At 36.3% G+C, this 20,000-nt stretch overlaps 1 protein-coding gene across 1 annotated transcript; it reads left to right on the top strand.

Annotated features, from left to right (window-relative positions):
• The first annotated feature begins 2,826 nt into the window (after nt 1-2,826).
• Nucleotides 2,827-12,679, top strand: LOC115213521. Its single transcript, XM_029782535.2, has 3 exons — nt 2,827-3,214; nt 11,394-11,573; nt 12,561-12,679. Coding segments are annotated over exons 1-3 (459 nt in total). The 5' UTR covers nt 2,827-2,937; the 3' UTR covers nt 12,563-12,679.
• The last annotated feature ends 7,321 nt before the right edge of the window (nt 12,680-20,000 follow it).

Genomic DNA, 20,000 nt, shown 5'->3' with positions numbered 1-20,000 from the left:
ACAGTCATCTAGATATCTCTTCCAGTTGTTTTCTATGTAGATGGAGAAAGGGCTGCCATATATTTCTAGAACATTACGATACAGACTGATCTCTAGATATCCTATGACTAGGTTGGCAAAGAAGGGGGCTATTCGTGTACCCATCGCAGTCCCCTATTTTTGCCGGTAGAAGTTGTCTTTGAAGGCGAAGAAGTTATTTTCCAGGATGAATTTAACCCCTTCAAACACGAATTCTTTTTTGATCCGATGTGGGAGTTCGTTGGCGTGATTCTCTAGCCAGAATTGGATTGCCTCTAGTCCTAGGTTGTGGGGGATATTGGATTAGAGGTTGACTACATCGAAGGATACCAGTATGGTGTTTTTGTTTATAGTATTCGGTAGGTGATTGAGCATATCCAAGTCGTCCCTTATATAGCTTTTGACATGTTTGAGGAGTGGTTTTAACAGGGTGTCTAAAAAGTTACTGAGGCGGTGGGTTTCGCATGCGGGACCTGCTATTATGGGTCTCAATTTGGGGTCATTAGGATTAGGGACTTTAATTATTTTGTCTGTAGCTATCTTGCATGCGTTACTTATTTTCTCACTTTTGTGTATCTTAGGTATACCGTAGAATTGGCTGGTTTTACTTGTGAAATTGGTCATATAATCATATTCTTTGTCGGTGAGCCCTTCTTTGTATGGGTTTAACATGGATTTTAGTTCCCTCATTATTTTTTGTTGACTGTAGTTTTGTGCCTTTTCATAGTATGTTGTGTCTTCCAGCATAGATAGTACCAAAGTTATGTAAAATGTCGTATCCATTAAGACAACAGCACTCCCTTTATCGGCCTCTTTGATTGTTATTGTTTCATCTTGTTTTAATTTGTTCAACTCAGCCCATTCTTTTTTGCTGAAATTTGATTTGTGTTTTTGTTTGTGCATATGTTGATATGGGTAATTTGATATGTAGTCACAGAAATCATCAAGTGTTTTGTTCTTACCTTTAGAGGGGGTGTAGTTACTCCTATTTCTGACTAACGATTCGTCCTCGTTGTATTTGTCGTATAGCTCTTCAGTAAGTCTTAATTTTCTGCAGAATTCTGCGATGTCTTCTTTCATTTCATTGTAGTTGGGGTGTTGTGGGGTGGGTGTAAACTTGAGTCCTTTGGAAAGTATGTTTATTTGGTTTGCTGTTAGTTCCTTGTGACTTAGATTGATAATTTTTATCACTTTTGGTTCCTCCTGCTTGTTTGGTGCTATCTTCTGTCTCTGTGTTTGCGTATTGGGTCTAAAAAATGAATGCGGTGGTTGGGACGGTAGCTATTATATAGTTGTTCTTTGTTGATGTTGGGTCTCCTGTTGTGATTTATGGTGTGTGTTCTTGGAACAGTATTGACAAGAGCGTCCCGATATCCCATATTCGGGTGTGGTGTTCTAGGAGGCCTTCGTTGGTAATCATTGCGAGTGGTGTGGGTTTCTTGTGCATGGTTGTTTAACCGGTTGTTGGAACGAAATATGTATAAATATATATATATATATATATATATATATATATATATTTATATATATATATATATATATATATATGTGTGTGTGTGTGTGTGTGTGTGTGTGTGTGTGTGTGTGTGTGTGAGTGGAGGCGCAATGGCCTAGTGGTTAGGGCAGCGGACTCCACGAGGCTCCGGAAGAGGGCGATGGTCCTTGCTGTACTCTTTCACCACTCTTTCTCCCACTCTTTCTGCTGTTGGCCCGCTCGCTTAGCCAGCGGGCTGCCGTTAGGTTTTGCGTTCGAAATCCACCGAGGTCATCTTTGCCGTTCATCCTTTAGGGGTCGATTAAATTACCAGTTACGCACTGGGGTTGATGGAATAAACTTAATCCCTTTCCGATAAATATGAGTCCATGTACTTGCAGTAGAAAAGATTTATTAAAGCTGAAAAAGCGTGACACACTGACATTCACATTTATTACCTTAGATATGTTTAATTTCGGTGAAATTGTACTTCAATTAAAGTCTATTTTATACGTGCGTGTGTGTGTATGTATATATATATATATATATATATATATGTGTGTGTGTGTGTGCGTGTGTGTGTGTGCATGTGTGTATATACATATCTATGTATATGTGTATATATTTACATAGCTTTATTTATTTATATACATATATTTATATATATACATATATATAAATATTTACATGCATATATAAAAGCAGATATGTATATAAATACTTACAGGCATATATATATATATAGTAATATATATATGTATATTTAAATACACTTATATTTATAAAATTATATATATATATATATATATACATACACACACTCACACACACACACACACACACACACACACACACACACATATATATATATATATATATATATATATATATATATATATATATATATATATATTTATATATATAATATATATATATATATTTACACACACACACACACACACACACATATATATATATATATTTATATACATATGCATATATGTATGTATGTAGTGTCAGTTGTAAGAGAATAATAACTATCAATAAAACGCTAAGGCCATCTCCTTCATCACCATTGACATAACTGATAACTAATCTGCAGGTGGGGAGAAAGCGGAGCAGAAGGGGGAGGAGAACAACAACAACGTCAACAACTATAACAATGACAACACAGATAAACTAGTTATCTAATACGGTCGTTGGGCGGAGGCTTGTTAGCTTGAAGAAGTAAGACCAAATATTAGATCAATTTTAAAAAAAGAACCTGAATTACTACCTAATTCTTATTCAAAACCTCACCCTAACCCTATTTAAGGCCTATATAAGAAGCTCACTGTTAGGGATCTGAGACACATTTACAGAGGTTACTAGTCTGTTGTGATAGCGTTTTTGCAAGCCATTCGTCTTAACTCTCGTTCGATTCTATAATTGATAAAATTACAACAATGGAGTTCCGTTTTGTGGCCGCCATTCTCTTGATCGCAGTGTCAACAGTCTACAGTCAGAGTATCATGACTCTGTGTCAGCAGACACAAGTTAGAGCCGGATCACATTTTGTCCGATCCCCAAGTAACTGCAGTGAATTCTACTTATGTAATGCTATGTTTCCCATACCGTTGGCATGTGGTAACCAAACTGTGTTTTCTCAATCTCAACAAGTCTGTGTGTGGCGGAACAGCCAATATGATGACTGCGACAAACCAGTTTATGGAGGAAGATTCGGTAAGTTTCTTTATCTATATATTTATCATTATTGCTATTATTATTATAACTCAGTAATTATATTTTTATAGCATGCTTTCACTTCACTACCGAGCGCAGCTCCGTGTGCCTTGGGTATGTGCTGTGATTTGTGGTGCGCTGATGGTTACTGTATTGAAAGTGTTCTGCGTAGGATGTGTGCGGTGCTTTGTAGTGCAATTTTCTGTATATATATGTGTTTGTAAGTCCTGGTGTTTTTGCTATATTTTTTATCATGCCTAAAGCACCTGTTATGATAGTTATTGTTTCTGTTTTAGATTCCACATTAAGGTTACCTCTATTTCCAGGTCTTTGTATTTTGAAAGTTTCTCCATTTCTTTTAGAGATACGTTGTCATCTGCTGGTATTGACACAACAATTAGAAAGCATTTTTTTCTTCATGATCTCTGACAACTATATCTGGTCTGTTGGCCTTAATTTCTCTATCTGTGTGTATTGCCATATCCCAGAGTATGGTTGCTTTCACGTTTTCTGTGACCTTTTCTTGTGTGTGCCTATACCATATTTTTTCTGTTGTTATTCCATAATGTTGGCATAGCTTCCAGTGTATATAGGTCCCAACTCTGTCCTGTCTGTGATTATATATTCCTTCTTAGCCAGGACTGGGCAGCCAAAGATATATGATTTATTGTTTCTTGCCCATCTCCACACATTCTGCAGTTACTTGTTTTATTTCTTTTCATTATATGTTTTTGGTAATTTCTGTTGGGGAGGCTTTGGTCTTGTGTTGCAATTAAAAATCCCTCTGTCTCTGCTTTGAGTTCTGAGCTTCTCAACATTTGCTGGGACTTTTCTTTGTCTATTTCTTTTGCATTTAGTTTAGTCCAGTATTTGCCATGAAGGGTCTTTTCTTGCCATTCATTTTATCATGGTTCGTTGCTGTTCTACTTTAAGTTTGGATTTCATTTGTTTTATAGCTTTTGTTGTTTCTTCATCTTCTTCTTTTTCATATTTGTTAGGTGGTATGATATCTTGTTTGTATTTGTCACCTTCCTTAAATACTGAAAACTGTTTTTTGTTTTGCTCGTGTTTTGCCGCTATTTGTATCAGTTTTCCTTCCTTCTGAAGTAGATATTTTTGCAGTCCTATGGTGGCTATTTTATAGTAGTTTTCCAATTGTATAAGGCCTCTACCACCTTCTATACGTTGTATATAAGCCTTTGTATGTTAGATTTTGGGTGATGCATCCTAGATCCTGTCAGCACGCCGGAAAAAATGCGAAGTGGAATTTCATCTATTCTGAGTTCAAATTCCGCCGAGGTCGACTAAGCCTTTCATCCTTTCGGGGTCGAGAAAGTAAGAACCAGTTGTGTACTGGGGTCAGTCTAATCGACTGGACCCCTCTCCCAACATTCCAGACTCTGTGCCTATAGTAGAAAGGGTTATTATTATTATAATTATTATTATTATTAATATTATTATTATTATTATTAGTAGTAGTAGTAGTAGTAGTAGTAGTAGTAGTAGTAGTAGTAGTAGTAGTAGTAGTAGTAGTAGTAGTAGTAATGGAAGCGCATGGCTTAGTGTTCAGGGTGTCAGCATCATGATCGTAAGATTGTGGTTTCGATTCCTGGACCGGGCGTCGCGTTCTGTTCTTGAGCAAAACACTTCATTTCACGTTGCTCCAGTCCACTAAGCTGGCAAAAATGAGTAACGCTGCGATGGACTGGCGTCCCATCCAGCTGGGGAACACATACGCCACAGAAACCGGGAAACCAGGCCCATGAGTCTTGCTAGGCTTTAAAAGGGCGCAGTTATATATTATTATTATTATTATTATTATTATTATTATTATTATTATTATTATTATTATTATTATTATTATTATTATTATAATTATTATTATTATTATTATTATTATTATCATCATCATTATTATTATTATTATTATTATTATTATTATTATTATTATTATTATTATTATTATTATTATTATTATTATTATAATTATTATTATTCTATGTTTGACTTTTGCTTTACATTTGCACAAGCTGGCTCCAATTCTTACCCAGAGACCTCAAGAGACAACAAGTTGGAAGTTCGTGTTGGTGTTATGCCTAGGGTTCCATATATTTGGTTTTGTACTTTGTGTTGTACTAGTGAATGTTTAAAAATCCATACGAAAGTTGTTTGTTTTAAAACTTAAGATTACATAACAAGAATTTTGCGTAGGATATGTGCAGTTCCCATGAGCACTATCTTTTATTATTATTATTATTATTATTATTATTATTATTATTATTATTATTATTATTATTAGTATTATTATTATTATTATTATTATCAAGTTATAATATTATTATTATTATTATTATTATGATTATTATTATTATTATCATCATTATTTTTATTATTATTATTATTATTATTATTATTATTATTATTATTATTATTATTATTATTATTATTATTATTATTATTATTATTATTATATGTTTGACTTTTGCTTTACATTTGCACAAGCAGGCTCTAATTCCTACCCAGAGACCTCAACAGACAACATGTTGGAAGTTCGTGGTGGTGTTATGCCTACGGTTCCGTATTTTTGGTTTTGTACTTAGTGTTGTACTAGTGAATGCCTAAAAACCATACGAAAGTTGTTTGTTTTAAAAGTTGAGATTACATAACAAGTATTTTGCGTAGAATATGAGCAGTTCCCATGAGCACTATCTTATTATTATTATTATTATTATTATTATTATTATTATTATTATACTATTATTATTATTATTATTATTATTATTATTATTATTATTACTATTATTATTATTATTATTATTATTATTATTATTATTATTTATTATTATTATTGTTATTCAGTAGTTTTATTTTTATTGCGTGCTTTCACTAATATTTTTTTATCATGCCTAATGCACCTACTATGATAGGAATTGTTTCTGTTTTCAGATTCCACATTCTAGTTACCTCTATTTCCAGGTCTTTGTATTTTGAGAGATTCTCCATTTCTTTTAGAGACACGTTGTCAACAGCCGGTATTGATATATCAATTAGAAAGCATTTTTTTTCTTCATGATCTCTGACAACTATATCTGGTCTGTTGGCCTTAATTTCTCTATCTGTGTGTATCGGCATATCCCAGAGTATGGTTGCTTATTATTAGTATTATTATAATCATCATTATTATTATTATTATTATTATTATTATTATTATTATTATTAAACGAGAGTTTACGAAAAAAACAAAAGACGAAGACAGGTCATGTACAAACAAACAGATGTATTAGTATAACACTCAGGAAAAGAAAAACTGTTTTACGTTTCGAGCCTACGCTCTTATTCAGAAAGGGACATAGAAAAAACACATAGAGAGAAATAAATGTGTGTAGTAGCTAACGATCTCTCTCTCTCTCTCTCCCTGTATATATATATACAGATATATAAATACATATATATATATGTATATATATATATATATATATATATATATATATATATATATATATATATATATATATATATATATATATATATACATATATATATATGTGTGTGTGTTTATATATATATATATGTTGCTTGTTTCAGCTCAGAGCTGCGGCCATGCTGATGCACCGCCGTTTTGTGCTACACTGTTATTACGAAGAACCCCCTCTAATATGTGGCACTTGGTAAAGAATGGAGTTTGACATAGCTACTCTCATTTGCACCTCTTGCCGTGAGGTAGGGTTATCTGGGACTCTCGACAGGAAGATGTCCAGCTTTGATTTAAAGACCGATACATCTACTTTGTGCAAGTTCCTCAGACTCTTTGGCAGAATATTAAAAAGCTGTGGGCCCTTGAAACCCAGGCTGTTGCAGAAGCTGGTCCTGAAGCGTGATGGCATTGCTGGGATCTTTGGCAGTATGCAGTGTCGTCCCATTCTAGTATTGGTGTAGCTTACAATGCCAAAATTTGGCACAATACCTTCCAGGATCTTCCAGACGTATATTACTGCACACCTCTCCCGTTTTCTCTCCAGGGAGTAGAGTCTTAGCTGATTCAAGCTTTCCCAGTAGCTGAGCTGTTCCAAAGAGACAATCTTCTTTGTGAATCGTCTCTGGATTGCTTCAAGGACAGCTGTAATTTTAAGCTGGTGGGTGATCATAGCTGTGAGCAGTAATCCAGGCGGCTGAGGACGAATGTCCGCCAGAGGGCCATCATTGTTTCCTCATCTCTGGTTCTGAATGTTCTTAGGTTCTATCCAGCCAGTCTTCTGCACTTTGTCGTCATCCTGGTAATGTGCACTTGGAAAGAGATATCATCTCTCAGGTCGATTCCTAGGTCCCTCACAGACTTAGGCTCTGGGATTGAAATTCCCTGTGGACCGGTGTATCCTGTAAGTTTAATATTCAGTTTTGGATGCTGGTAGCGCAGGGCCTGGAATTTTTCAGCATTAAACTGCATATTATTATCCTCAGCCCATCTGTAGATCGAGTCCACCTCCTGCTGCAGTTTTGCAACATCGCTGGTGTTCTGTATTTTCTGCGAGACTTTCGTATCATCTGTATAGCTTGCCAGAGTGGCCATCCGGGCATTTGAGGGCATATCTGAGAGGGCCAATATAAAAAGCAATGGTACCAAGACAGTGCCCTGTGGAACACTGCTCAATATTTGTGTGTTCATAGAGGTGGCTCCATTAACCACTACTGCCTGACTCCAATCTTTCAGGAAGTCATGTAACCAAACTCCAAGTTTTCCATCTATGCCGAGGTCACGCAGTTTGTGCCATATCATAGCATGATCCACCTTGTCAAAAACTTTTGCAAAATCAAGGTAGATTACGTCCACATTTGATTTGTTGAGTAACTGCCTCAAAATCCAGTCATAATTTTGTAAGAGCCGGGTCAGGCAGCTCCTACCTGGTCGAAAACCATGCTGGGTATCACTCAGCAAGTTATTTTCCTCAAGGAATGCGATTAGTTTCTTTCTGACTATCCTTTCCATGACTTTGCTGATGTGTGAAGTCAGAGTGATAGGCCTATAGTTTTTGGCATCTGCTCTACTTCCCCGTTTATGTATTGGGCATATTATTCCCTCCTTCAGCTTGCTTGGCAGTTTGCCATTCGCAACAAAGCTCTGGAAGAGAATCTTGAGGGGTTTTGCTAGGGCATGCTTACAAACTTTAAGGAGGATTGCTGGAAAACCATCTGGACAGCAGTTGTTTGTGTCCACTCCATCTATGGCTAGTAGGACATCTTTTTCGCCAATGTCAATACATTCTATTGTTACCGCCTCGCTGGTTATAGGTGAAGCGGCAAAGAAGTCCACTGTTTCGTTCACTTGTCTGTGTTCCAACGAGGTGGTAAAGCATCTCACTGATCTTTGTTGGACTGTCTGTGAGGGAGCCATCCTTTTGGAGGAGGGGTCCTATCTTGTAGTGCACTGAGACTGTTTCTTTCGCGTAATGAAAGAAGGCCTTTGGGTCGGATTTAATGTTTTTTATAACCTAGGCTTCTTTGTCTGCTTTCTCCCTCACGTAGGATTGTTGCAGCCTTTTTTCGATCTCAATCAGTGTTGTTTTTAGGCGGGACGTTTCGCTACTTTTGGGAAGTTCGTTGAGACGATTTGCAACCTTCGTCCGTCGTCTCATGAGGATCTTCCTGTCTCTTGGAATCTTGCTCCTATTTGTGTTGGCTTTGTGATCTTGAACATAATTCTGGCATACGGCTTGCACAGAAGACATGAAACATTCTAGTTTCACGTCAATGTCTGGTGTGGAGAGACATTCCGGCCAGTCCGGAGATTTTGGGTGCTTCCTTTAGGCTGTATGTCTCTGGTTACTTTTGGCCCAAACATAGACAACTCTATTATGTTGTGATTCGAAACTAATGTCGGTGTCACTTTCACATCATGAATGATGTCCATATTGTTCGTGAAGCAGAGATACAGAATGTTATTCGCCCTAGTTGATTTGAGTACAACTTGCTCCATGAATAAGGCGTTGGTGACGTTGAGCAGGGACTCCACCTGTACTTGCTTGCAATGATTCATTCCTGAGAGTATGAGACCTTCAGGCCATTTGACGTTGGGGAAGTTGAAATCACCCATAAGAAATATGGTCACGTGGTGTTCCAGATTCATGAGGATTTCTTTAATTCTTGTGAGGCAATCTTCAAACTTGCCTATGTGATTAGGGGCACCCTGTGGGCAATATGTATTGCATATGATTATATTATGTTGTCTTATGTATACAATTAGAGCGTCACATACCGAATTTAAGTATGTCATTAAGACCTCGGGTGTCAGGTCATCTCGAATGCATACAGCAACTCCACCATGGCTCCTTTCCCTTCTGTCTGTTCGCAGTATAGCATAGTTTGGTATGTGTACATCTGCGACTTCTATATCAGGGCTGAGGTGAGTTTCCACGAGTGCTATGCATAGGGCTTGATTGCAAGTAGTAAGATCTGTCAGGAAAGGAATATTGTTCCTACTTTGATGCAATAGGCCCTCAATAATTATTGAAAGTATTGGGGTGACGGCTGTGCAGGTGTTAGGGGAGGCCATCCATTGTCTGTTGACTGTGGTGGTCTTGCATAGTGGTGGGCAGGGTTCCTTCTCTGTGCTTGGTGTAGCCAGGTTAGCTACTGGACAATTCTTTGTGCCATCCATAAAAAAGACTCTTACTCAGCTGCTGCGTTGCGCAGAACATCTGAGGAGCGCACTTCTTTTTTGAAAGTTTTCCTGGGAGACATTTCTTGCCTTCCCTCAGTAAAGCTTTTTTCTTTGAGTCCCCTGAAGTTTTGGCGGGCTGTCGGGTGGGCGAACCGGCAGTTTTTGCCGTCCTCACCATGCCAACATTTGCCCCGCAGGTAGAATCTACAGGTTCTTCGGTGCCTTCCAGGTTTCTTATTTCCTGAAGTGTACTGGTTGGCATTGGATCCCACATGGGGTTCTCTGCTGTTTTTGTGGTGGGTCGGGGTTTCAGCTTTGGTCGTTTTTCCTTTTCTTCCCTTTCCCTCCTTATTTTTGTTTTCGGTCCTTCCTTTTTCCTTCTGTTTTTCTAATTTCTCATTTCTTTGTTGGACCACTGCTACAGGGGGGCTTCCGGTTTCTGCTCGCTTGGCTGCCCTATCCTTCACTACCTGGTCGGTCACCGAGGTAGGTGATCCATTTTCCTGAGGAACTCCTGGATCACACAGACTTCCGGCTTCCTTCTCCTTTTCGTTCTCTTCATCCCCATCAGCCTTGCCACAATACTTTTCAATTATGTTATCCAATGTTTTGATGTGTGGTCTTACAAGCATGTAAGACCGGATAAATTCTCCTTTCATTCGCTCTATTTGGTCAATGGTTCTATGAAATCCATTGTTGTTTAGCGCGGCAGCGATGATGTTGCTCGGCGGATCACCACTAGCAATTGTCCATGCTCTTATATTTCTCAGTCGTAAGCTTAAATTACATGAAAATAAACATATGAAACGAATTTTTAAATATTAGTTTTATAGAGATAAAATGAAAGATAAATTGAAAGCGAAACAGAAATTGAAAGAAAGTTATTCTCAGAATGTAAACAAAGATGGCGTCGTAAATCGTAACTGAGATGTTAGCTTACATTAAAGGAAAATAAAAAATAATAAACAAAAATATGAAAACGTTACTTATCGTAAAAGGAACAGTCCAAACCTTCGTGCTTGTACGAAGAAGTTTTCTTTCAAAACAGAAAAGAGAACAATTCTTTTTCCTTCTTACATTTGGTTGGAGATAAGTTAAAGACTTGCCACCACGTGCTTTTACGGCGAAGAATCTAGCATGCGTAACTAACTTTAATGTATTATATTTGGCTTCAAGCGAAATATATTACGTTTTTAATTAATATATTTTTAATTAATGTATTTTAGTAGATCGTTATGAGTTAACAAGTTCTACGTTTTGTTAGTTTTAGTAGATTATTTCGTCGATTTATGCAAATCTTCTTGTTTTTTTTCACAGAGCAAAAGCAAACGCGTCTTTCCTCTACGAAACCCGGAAGTAATATATATCTGCATTTGTATATATGTGAACTGATGTATATATTGTATAATTTGATACTATTTCATAATATATGGTCCTTGTGACTACATTTTCTAAAAATCGAGATATGACCAAAATTAATTATCGCGCTTGCATTAAAACTTTATTAAAACATTTTCTCTTCAGATGATCCTCTCTGTAACCAATACCCAGACGGCATGAACCGTGACCCTGCTGACTGCCACAGGTATATTCCCTGTTTCAAGCGTACCTCATACCCTTCCATGCCGTGTCAATTCAATCTTTTCTTTGACCCCCAAACTCAAAGATGTAGCGAAATTCCTCCGCCATATTGTCAAAACCAATGTAAGTAACTTCTTTATATTTCATTTTATTATATTTCGTTTGACACGTTTATTTCTAAATTATCGCATTACAGAAAGATCTAGAGTCCTAGCGGCCATAGTAATAGTAAAACTGTCAGAATGCTTTTGGTAGATGAGATGGAAATTGGACAAACATTAACTCCTCTATGATTCGCCTTCTATCAAAATTTGAAACCGTTTAAAACGGTGAGTTATCAATCCCTTTAGAGCGTCGGATAAAAGGCTTAGCTTTGTTTGTTCCGGCTGTTTATACTCGGGTTCGAATTCCGCCGAGTATAACTTCACCCTTTCATCCTTTCGTGGTCGATAAAATAAGTACCAGTGAAATACTGGGGTTCACGCAATCTACTAGTCCCCTCCACAAAATTGCAGGCCTTGTTCCTATAGTAGAAAAGATTATGTAAGGCGTCGAGCTGGCAGAATCGTTAGCACGCCGGGTGAAATGCGTAGCCGTATTTCGTCTGCTGTTACGTTCTGAGTTCAAATTCTGCCGAGGTCGACTTTGCCTTTCATCCTTTCGGGGTCGATTACATAAGTACCAGTTACGCGCTGGGGTCGATATAATAAACTTAATCCGTTTGTTTGTCCTTGACTGTCCCCTCTGTGTATAGTTCCTTGTGGGCAGTAAAGAAATGAATATAAAGTGGTGTTATTGGTATCGGCTTCTATCGTCATTGGAAATTGCTGGCCTTATATACTGTGATGGACCAAAGTCACGTTCATATGTAACGTTGTGATCTTCGTCAGTAATATGCCATGGTAATTGATTAAGCGTTCCGATGTGCCCAGGGCTAAAGAAAAATAGTAAATTATGCAAATACTATAGACACTTGATCGCAATTTTCTAATTTAAGTCTTTTACCTACAAGGATTTATTTTAGGAAGATAAGATTAACTTCTAGATTTTTTAAAGCAATTTTATATCTTTTTTATATCTATATATATATTCATATTTTGTATATTTCAGAATTGCGTTTCAAGATCAGCAATTATCGCAAGGCTGTTTTCTGTAACCAGTAAGACTTGAAATACAATAACTTTTAGAAATGTTTTTTTGTGAAAAATAAAGTTCTTTAAAACTGCAAATCTGATTTTCATCCATTTCTTTAATTTTTGAATTCTGAAACATTTTAGTGCATAATGTTTATAAATTCCAATAAATTTACAAATACTAGGTGTAGACAAAAATTATCCGAACTTTGGCCAAAAAGCAAGTAATATTTTTTTAAAATTTGACTTTAAAAAATCTCACAGCACACTTCAAGGCTGTACCCAACACATCACTGCAGGGGGAAATCTTTGCGTATACCCATGCAGATTTTGCTCACGCTTTGTTATTTTGCGCAAAATATTAAATAAAAGGTTGGATACTTTTTGATTACAGCTGGTAAGTTCTATAACACTGCTTTCAGTCATTGGGCTGCGACTATGGTGGGTCAGCGCCTTCAAGGGATTTTCGTCAAAAACTTCGACTTAAGTTTGATGCTTTTCCTATTAGTCTTTTAGCCGAACCGCAAGGTCACGGAGATGCAAACAAACTAACAAACACACACACACACACACACATGTCGTGGCACTCCATCGGTTACTACGACAAGGGTTCCAGTTTATCCGATCAACGGAACAGCCTGCTCGGAAAAGTAACGTGTAAGTGGCTGTGTGTCCTGAACGAAGTTCTCGTGCAGATTCAGCGTGACACAGTGTGTCACAAGGCTGACCCTTTGAAATACAAGTACAACAGAAACACAGAAGAAAGAATGAGAGAAAGTAATGGTGAAAGAGTACAGCAGGATCCGCCACCACTCCCTGTTGGAACCTCGTGGAGCTTTAGGTGTTTCCGCTCAATAAACACTGACAATGCCCGGTCTGGGAATCGAAACCGCGACCTCACGACCGCTGCCTTAACCACTGGGCCATTGCACCTCCACACACACACACACACACACACACTTACATATATATAGACGTTAGTATCGAAATCTGAGAATGAATACTCAACATTGCATTGGTGAATAAATATCATTTATTTATGGATAAATAATGAAACTGGTAATAACGTCCGTTTTGTTTGAGAAGACACGAAACAACGCAAGGTTACGCAGGATTTCGAAATAAATATACAGATCAGGGGAGCTAACCAATAGCAAGTGCGTGTATCTTCAATTTTCTAATGATTATAAATCTTCCACTGAGGAGGGAGCCGGTTTTCAGCAAAGATACAAGGCTCCATCCTTGGGGATGTAGTTAGCACTGACAAATATTTATTTGTGTATGTATGAATATGATGGGATTTCTTAGAGAGTTTCCTTTTAAGATATTCATTCAAAGAAACTAAGATAAGTGTATGCATGTTTATGGAGTGCTCAGCAACGGTAATTTCACGATAAGGACATCGTTTGGATTAGCTGGAACTCTGATCGTCGCAACCGACGAAGTGATAGTTTATATATATATATATATATATATATACGGTTTAAGAACTTAAGATTCAAATGAGTTCTATTGAATTCACATGAATATGGTACTTGACTAGGATACACAAGAAATCTATTCGGTGTTAACCATACGATAAAGTGGGGAGATTACAAATAGGAGAAAAGCAACAAGAATGGATCAAAATATCGGTACAATTGTTTCGTAAGAATACATCTTTTTATAAGGCTACAAAAATTGTAGTAAATATAGATGGCCCGTACCCATCAGGCGAAAAAAACTATATATGGACAAACGCATATTCTGTGAGTACAATAATTCTCATCATATCTCCAGGAATCCAACTTTCTTCAATAAGGATATATTCACACCCTCACCTTTTTCTTCACTTCCTGGAAAACTAAGATGTTTTGAAAATACTTTTTAAAAACCTGATATATGACTGTGTAATACTAATTGAAATCTTAGAAACCAAATTCTTATCTAAATTTCCATTTTTATAGAACTTTCCATGATGTTTCACGAGTGTAACATTACCCCCTTTGATGTTTGGAAATCTCGGATGTTTTTTCGGCTGATGAGTACGAGCCACCTATATTTACTGCAATTTTTGTAGCCTTATTAAAGATGTCTTCGTACGAAACAATTGTACCGATATTTTGATCCATTCTTGTTGCTTTTTTCCTATATGTATATACATATATATATATATATATATATATATATATATATATATGTATATATAAATATATATACATGTATATATATACATGTATATATATATATATAATATATATATATATATATATATACATGTATATATACACATATATATATATATATATATATATATATATATATATATATATATATATATATATATATATATATATATATATATATATACATGTATATATATATATAGAGAGAGAGAGTGAGTAAAATTGATTAAATAATTAAAGAATAATAATTTTACCGAGTAGTCAGAACGCTAAAAAAACCTTTTACGTGAAATATACAAAATATTCTATAATTATATACTTATTTATAATCAGGGCTCAGCCAATTGCTTCGCCTCGTACTGAATTAGAAATAGACGCTAATGACTTTTCAACTACCATGAAAATCTTCGAGACAATAACACACTTTTTATGTATTATTATTAATTATCTATCTATCTATCTATCTATCTATCTATCTATCTATCCATCTATCTATCTATCTATCTATCTATCTATCTATCTATCTATCTATCTATCTATCTATCTATCTATCTATATATATATATATATATATGTGTGTGTGTGTGTGTGTGTGTGTGTGCGTGTGTGTGTATGTATGTATATATGTATGTATATACGACGGGCTCCTTTTAGTTTCCGTTTACCAAAGGATTTTCCTTCAGTTCTCCTAGGCGCAGGCGTGGTTGTGTGATAAGAAGCTTGCTTACCGACCACATGGTTCATTTCCGGCTTCAGCCCCACCGCGTGGCACCTTGGGCAAGTGTCTTCTACTATAGCTTTGGTTCAAACAAAGCCTTGTGAGTGGATTTGGTAGACGGAAACTGAAAGAATCCCTTCATATATGTGTGTGTGTGTGTGTGTGTGTGTGTGTGTGTGTGTGTGTGTGACATCCGATGTTGATGTGTTTATGGCCCCCGTAACATTAGCGGTTCGGCAGAAGAGACCGATAGAATAAGCTCCAGGCTTACAAGGAATAAGTCCAGGGGTCGATTTCTTCGACAAAAAGGCGGTGATCCAGCATGGCCACAGTCAAATGACTGAAACGAGTAAAAGAACACCTGGTAATGAAATAATTTTAATTCACATTACTGTCAAGAAGCCATCCACAGACCTGTACATATCATTTCGTTACCACTGAGGTTTATTTCTAACTCTTTGACCTTGGTTGACTTTGAAATATCTCTAGAGTTAGAAAGACTGAATGATTTCCGGACAATGGACTTAGAATAAAAACAGAAATAAACAGGTGAAGAACGAATATATAGTGCGTGTGTTTATTTACCAAAACAAGTAATAAAAAATGACCGTCCCGAAATACAATAGATAAATAAAGCTTTATGTCAATTGGTCGTTCATGTTTTTCTTTTTTCAATAGCAAAGTGAGACAATAATATGATTAAGTATTCACTTTCCAATTTCGATAATTTAAGTGAGAAAGATAAAACAGAAGGGTCCTTCAATAGTTAAGTTTTAAAAAACAAATTACAAAGACATTTATATATATTATTTACATTATTTACATTAGACGGATATTTGTCCTCATCTTGTATTTTGTTAACACAACGTTTCGGCTGATATACCCTCCATCCTTCATCAAGTGTCTTGGAGAAATTTCGAACCTGGGTTCTCATTCCTAGGGTATCTTTCGATGCTGTTGTTATTATTATTATTATTATTATTGTTGTTGTTCAGGTCACTGCTTGGAATCGAACTCGGAATCTTGGGGTTAGTAGCTCGAGCTCTTAACAACTACCCCGTATGCCCGTGGAATCTTTTTATATAGAACTATATCTATATATATGTGTGTCTAAACAATCAAACTTTCTCCAAGAGCCACTATATTCCCAAGAACCACATGTTAAGAAGGCTAAGCTTGGTTAATGCATTAACACTCCTACATATCACAAATGTGTATAAATGTATGTATGCGTATATATATGCATATATGTATATACACGCCTTGAGATAAGTACGTCTACGGTACTATAGGCCTAAGTATTATTTGTTTCTATAAATATAGTTAAATAGTTGCATAATTAGTGTGTATATATATTTTAAATTAAGTAAAACAACATACATATACATACACAATATATATATATATATATATATATATATATATATATATATATATATATATATATATATATATATATATATATATATATATATATATATGTATAAGGGTGAAATGGAACACACGAGTTGATATATATGAAAAACAAGTCAAAATAGAAAATGCTAAAATATTTTTATAAAGAACATTTCAGTACCGGTTTCGGTCATTTTGAGACCTTTTCAACTGTAACGATTAAATAATTAAATTTAGAAAAATTAAAAGAAATGTTTTTTTAAAGGAATATTTGTATAGTGTTCAAATATAAGTGGCATTCTGCCTTTCTTTGTCTCCCTTGTTTGCACTTGTTTGTTCGAGGCCATTGTGAATTCTTGGTAGGGTAGAAGAAGGAGGAGGTTGATGAGGAGAGGGGGTGGAAATATTTGGGAGTGCCTTGATGGTCGTATTTTGAATGGTCAGTGGCGGCTAGCAGTTGCAGTTCAATTCAGGAGAATATTTCTATTGAAAGGTTTGTTTATGGAATTTGCGTAGGTGTTATACTAAAAAGCATTAGTGATAAAGTTAAGAGGTAGAAGGTAGAGTAGAAGAAGAAGAAGAAGAAGAAGAAGAAGAAGAAGAAGTAGATGATGTTGATGATGATGATGAAGAAGAAGAAGAAGAAGAAGAAAAGAAGAAGAAGAAGAAGAAGAAGAAGAAGAAGAAGAAGAAGATGAAGAAGAAGAAGAAGGAGAAGAAGAAGATGATGATGACGACGATGATGATGATAATGATGATGATGATGAAGAAGAGGAAGAAGAAGAAAAACGAGAAGGGAGAATATGAATGAGTGAATGTAGTGAGGTGTTGTATGACTTGAAGTTGGCACGTTATGGATTATAGCTGTGATTGGGGCTGATTTGTAATGGATTCTTTGGAATGTAATATTTGTGTGTGTATATTTCTGTTTTTCTAAAGTTGAGGTATATTAATCGTTTGTCGTAGACCCGTTAAGTAGTGGCCTGTATTTTGTTATAAAGAGAGTTTCTTTACTTATTCGTTGTCTCGAGGTTGTATCGTCCCTAAATTGGTAGGGGTGGTGGAATCCTGAAGCCTGGTGTTTTGTTGTTGGCGCAAGTATCTATGTGTTGGCTGAAAGCTATTTTTCTGTTTTGGGGAATTTTTATCTGGTGTCTGTGCAGGGCCATTCTTTTACGCAAACTATTTTTTGTTTGGCCTAAGTACTGCTCTTGACACCCAGAGCAGGTTAGTGTGTATATCAGGTTCTCCGAAGCACATGTGAAGTTGCTTTTCACTGTAAACCGTTGTCCCTGTTTGAAGGAGAACTCTGATCCCTCAATTAGATAATCGCATATCCCGTAATTGGATCTTCCACATTTTTTTACTGTCGGCTTCTGTGTTGAAGAGTGTATTCGGGTTTGTGTTATGAGACTTTTCATAGATTTAGGCTGTCTCTTGCTTTTTATGATCGTGTGTGTTTGGAGGATTGTGTTCATTCTGTGGTCTTTTTTTAGGAGGGGTATGTTGTGGAGGATGGTGCCGAAGGCTTCATTATTGAGAGGGTTGTGTGTGGAGATGTATGGTAAGGCTTTTGGTCGTAAGTTTTTCTTTGATTTTGGATGTCTCAGTTCCTTGATGTTAAGTTGAAGGGCACGTTGAATGCACATGTCAATAAGTGAAGGTGGGTAGTTCCTGGTGATAAGGGTATCTTTTAGTTCTTGATGTCGTGTGTCTCTGGTGTTTGCATTAGAAACTATAGTGCATATCCTTTTTGCTAGATTGAAGGGGATATTCATCCTGGTGTATCTGGGGTGGCATGAATTGAATGGAAGATATTGCTTAGAATCTGTAGGCTTATAATATATGTCTGTTTCTATTACATTATTAGCTTTCTTAATGAGGATATCGAGGAAGGGGAGTTGTTGCTGGCTATATTCCATCGTGAATTGGATGTTTACGTCGAGTCCGTTAAAAATTTCTTGAAATTCTTTGAGTTTTTCTATATTTTTATGCCAAAGAATGAAACAGTCATCTAGATATCTCTTCCAGTTGTTTTCTATGTAGATGGAGAAAGGGCTGCCATATCTTTCTAGAACATTACGATACAGACTGATCTCTAGATATCCTATGACTAGGTTGGCAAAGAAGGGGGCTATTCGTGTACCCATCGCAGTCCCCTATTTTTGCCGGTAGAAGTTGTCTTTGAAGGCGAAGAAGTTATTTTCCAGGGTGAATTTAACCCCTTCAAACACGAATTCTTTTTTGATCCGATGTGGGAGTTCGTTGGCGTGATTCTCTAGCCAGAATTGGATTGCCTCTAGTCCTAGGTTGTGGGGGAGATTGGATTAGAGGTTGACTACATCGAAGGATACCAGTATGGTGTTTTGTTTATAGTATTCGGTAGGTGATTGAGCATATCCAAGTCGTCCCTTATATAGCTTTTGACATGTTTGAGGAGTGGTTTTAACAGGGTGTCTAAAAAGTTACTGAGGCGGTGGGTTTCGCATGCGGGACCTGCTATTATGGGTCTCAATTTGAGGTCATTAGGATTAGGGACTTTAATTATTTTGTCTGTAGCTATCTTGCATGCGTTACTTATTTTCTCACTTTTGTGTATCTTGGGTATACCGTAGAATTGGCTGGTTTTACTTGTGAAATTGGTCATATAATCATATTCTTTGTCGGTGAGCCCTTCTTTGTATGGGTTTAACATGGATTTTAGTTCCCTCATTATTTTTTGTTGACTGTAGTTTTGTGCCTTTTCATAGTATGTTGTGTCTTCCAGCATAGATAGTACCAAAGTTATGTAAAATGTCGTATCCATTAAGACAACAGCACTCCCTTTATCGGCCTCTTTGATTGTTATTGTTTCATCTTGTTTTAATTTGTTCAACTCAGCCCATTCTTTTTTGCTGAAGTTTGGTTTGTGTTTTTGTTTGTGCATATGTTGATATGGGTAATTTGATATGTGGTCACAGAAATCATCAAGTGTTTTGTTCTTACCTTTAGAGGGGGTGTAGTTACTCCTATTTCTGACTAACGATTCGTCCTCGTTGTATTTGTCATATACCTCTTCAGTAAGTCTTAATTTTCTGCAGAATTCTGCGATGTCTTCTTTCATTTCATTATAGTTGGGGTGTTGTGGGGTGGGTGTAAA

This window comes from Octopus sinensis, linkage group LG6 (assembly GCF_006345805.1).
Source record: "Octopus sinensis linkage group LG6, ASM634580v1, whole genome shotgun sequence".
Classification (NCBI taxonomy): Eukaryota; Metazoa; Mollusca; class Cephalopoda; order Octopoda; family Octopodidae; genus Octopus; species Octopus sinensis.
This window is presented reverse-complemented; position numbering and strand designations above follow the sequence as displayed.

What these genes read in the sequence shown, in the direction of transcription:
- LOC115213521 (XM_029782535.2), top strand. Translation starts at nt 2,938, where the DNA reads ATGGAGTTCCGTTTTGTGGCCGCCATTCTCTTGATCGCAGTGTCAACA. An exon ending in AGTTTATGGAGGAAGATTCG is followed by an intron (nt 3,215 to 11,393) that starts GTAAGTTTCTTT and finishes TTTTCTCTTCAG; the next exon opens with ATGATCCTCTCTGTAACCAA.